At 51.9% G+C, this 2,851-nt stretch overlaps 1 protein-coding gene across 2 annotated transcripts in view; it reads left to right on the forward strand.

The window, feature by feature from the left end:
• Window positions 1–2,284, forward strand: part of LOC102197230 (carbohydrate sulfotransferase 8-like) — a 44,666-nt gene extending 42,382 nt beyond the window's left edge. For both annotated transcript variants that reach the window (XM_005745157.2, XM_005745156.2), the window contains exon 3: window positions 441–2,284. In XM_005745157.2, coding sequence (XP_005745214.1) covers window positions 630–1,451 — 822 coding nt within the window. In that variant the 5' untranslated portion in view covers window positions 441–629 and the 3' untranslated portion in view covers window positions 1,452–2,284. The remainder of the gene's footprint in view (window positions 1–440) is intronic.
• The last annotated feature ends 567 nt before the right edge of the window (window positions 2,285–2,851 follow it).

Consider the following 2,851-nt stretch of genomic DNA (forward strand, 5'->3'; position numbering starts at 1 on the left):
TGCAGAGTAGAAACATGCACAGTAGAACCCTGCAGATTAGAAACGTGCAGAGTAGAACCCTGCAGAGTAGAACCCTGCAGAGTAGAACCCTGCAGAGTACAACCCTGCAGATTAGAAACGTGCAGAGTAGAACCTGCAGAGTAGAGCCTTGCAGTGTAGAACCCTGCAGAGTAGAACCATGCACAGTAGAACCCTGCAGAGTAGAACCATGCACAGTAGAACCCTGCAGAGTAGCACCTGCAGAGTAGAAACCTGATCAATGTATCAGAACGTTTTATGTGAATCGGAGCGGCTTGGTCAAAAACAAAGCGGCTGATCATGGACTCTTTAAATGCAGGAAATGGCGAGCGTGGAGGTTAAACATACAGACAACGCCCTGCGTGATGGGAAACGCCCACTGATGACATGCCCTCTGTTTCCTGTATGTGTGTGTGTTAAAGGAAACAGACGATGCGGCAGGACGTCGTCCTGTCTCTCCGCCCGCTCTCCGTCCCCAGCCACTGTCCTCCTCGCTATTCTCTGACTCACCGCTCGGCTCAAAGCAGCCGCTCACTAAACGCCGCAGGAAGTTGCTGCTGAAGAGCAGCTCCCCCACGGGCCAAGTAGAGGTGGCGCTGCAGCTGCCAAGGATGCAGGAGTCACGGCACCGCCTGCTAACAGATATCTGTGCCCAATACCAGCCGGGAGTGGGTAGGCGGCCGCCGTCGCAGCGGCAGGTGTCGCGGGTGTACGTGGAGGAGCGGTCCCGGCTGCTGTACTGCGAGGTGCCCAAAGCTGGCTGCTCCAACTGGAAGCGGGTGCTGATGGTGCTGAGTGGCAGCGCCGCATCCACACGGGACATTCCCCACAACGCGGCGCATTACGAAAACCGCCTCCCGCGGCTCAGCGGCTACAGTCGTGCTGGCGTTACCGAGCGGCTTCGCTCCTACACCAAAGCGCTGTTCGTCCGGGAGCCTTTTGAGCGCCTCGTGTCAGCGTTTCGGGACAAGTTTGAGAGCCCCAACTCATACTACCACCCCGTGTTTGGACGGGCCATCATCTCCAGGTACCGAGCCAACGCCACACATGCTGCACTGCGCTCTGGCGCCGGTGTGACCTTCAGGGAGTTTGTGCAGTACCTGCTAGATGTGCGGCGGCCCGTGGGAATGGACATCCACTGGGAGCCGGTGAGCCAGCTGTGCAGCCCATGCTTCCTGCAGTTCACCTTCATCGGAAAGTTCGAGAGCCTGGAGCGTGACGCCAACTTCCTGCTCCGAAGCATCGGGGCGCCGGCTAACCTCACGTTCCCGGACTTCAAGGACAGGAACCCACTGGCGGAGAGGACATCCTCCAGCATCACACAGAAGTACTTCTCACAGCTCAACGCCACCGAGCGGCAGAAGATCTTCGACTTCTACTACATGGACTACCTGATGTTCGGGTACCCCAAGCCCTTCAGCGACCTGCACTGAGCCACTGCCGCGCTCAGCGTGTTTGGCTCTGTTAACGTGTCAGAGGGGTGGGACAAGCTGAGGCTGCGTACCTGTGCAGGTGTGAGAGCTCCAGACTCAGAGACTGATTTTTGTGTTTGTGTGTTTTTAACGACTTCTGTGAAGTTTGTTGAGCTGCGTCCTGCAGAGAGAAGCTGTCAGATAACGGCGGGAATCACATGGATGCTTCCGGGCTCAGACGCCGTGATGTCACACATTGACAACTTTGAGTCAATTGCTTGCGACGTTGAGGCATCAGCCAATCAGATCGCATTTAGCCAAATCTGCTCCAAACGCAGCTGTTGGCGAAAGAAGCTGAGGTGGTCTGCACAATTGCGGAGGAGGATGAGGAGATGAGCCGATGTGACCTCTGACCTCGGCGTTGTGGCAAAGACACGGTCGAGATGCTGTTTAATAATTTTCTTTAATCAGTGAATCAGGCACAAAAATATAAAAATGTTTTTCACAAAAATGTCATTTTATTATTTAACCCGACATTATGACAGCGAACAAGAAGTATGATGCTGCGGACTGACCGAGCTCTGGATTATTTTAATAAAGACCTTAAATCTGCTCGGGTGGAGGAGTGGCTCAGTTCATCATTTATGTACAGTCTGTTTAAAGCAGGAACAGGAAGTGAGGTAGGAGGTGATGCTGCAAATGTGTTTGTGGTGATTTTCAGACGACCTCGAAGCCTTAACACTGCCTTCTCACCTGTGACCACAATAAACGAGACACTCTTTGAACACCTGGAGACTCGCCTCTTATTCTGATACTCACAGGCTGACCTTTGACCTTTGTGCTCAGGTCTGGGTGTAAATAAAGTTTAGCTCCCCTAACATCACCTGCAGACCGTCAGATTTGTTATTATTCACCTGTATTTATTCATCACTGACGCTCTCCCTGTGGACCCAGTTGGACCCTCTAGTGGCCAGTCCAGGCCTGGTAGCCTCATGTTTGATAGCAGAGGCCTAAGCTGGGTTTAGATTAACCTGGGTAACTTCAGGCTTAACCTGGTTTCTATACAGATAAATCACCATGGTAACTTAAGATCAAGATTAAAGATAAATAGGTATGACATCACCGCCTACTGACCAATCAGATCTCCAGAAAATACCATTTTTGGACGATCCCTCGGACCTCTGAGCTGGAACAGCAGGTCTGTTTTATCACCGTGCGATGTCTCATGTTTCTCCGCTGATCAGTGATTTTTAAAAAGCCGTTACCTTAGAAACAAACAGTAGCATCTCATCACTGAGCGTGTAACGTGCGGTGGAGATGAAGCCAGCCGCGAAGGTGTGCAGGTGGATAGCGAATGAGCAACAGCTTCTGACTTTCCAAAAAGTACTCATTTATTTACAATATCAAAAATAAGTGCTACC

The sequence above is a fragment of the Pundamilia nyererei genome, unplaced genomic scaffold (assembly GCF_000239375.1).
Source record: "Pundamilia nyererei isolate P.nyererei 1_Seehausen unplaced genomic scaffold, PunNye1.0 scaffold00154, whole genome shotgun sequence".
NCBI lineage: Eukaryota > Metazoa > Chordata > Actinopteri > Cichliformes > Cichlidae > Pundamilia > Pundamilia nyererei.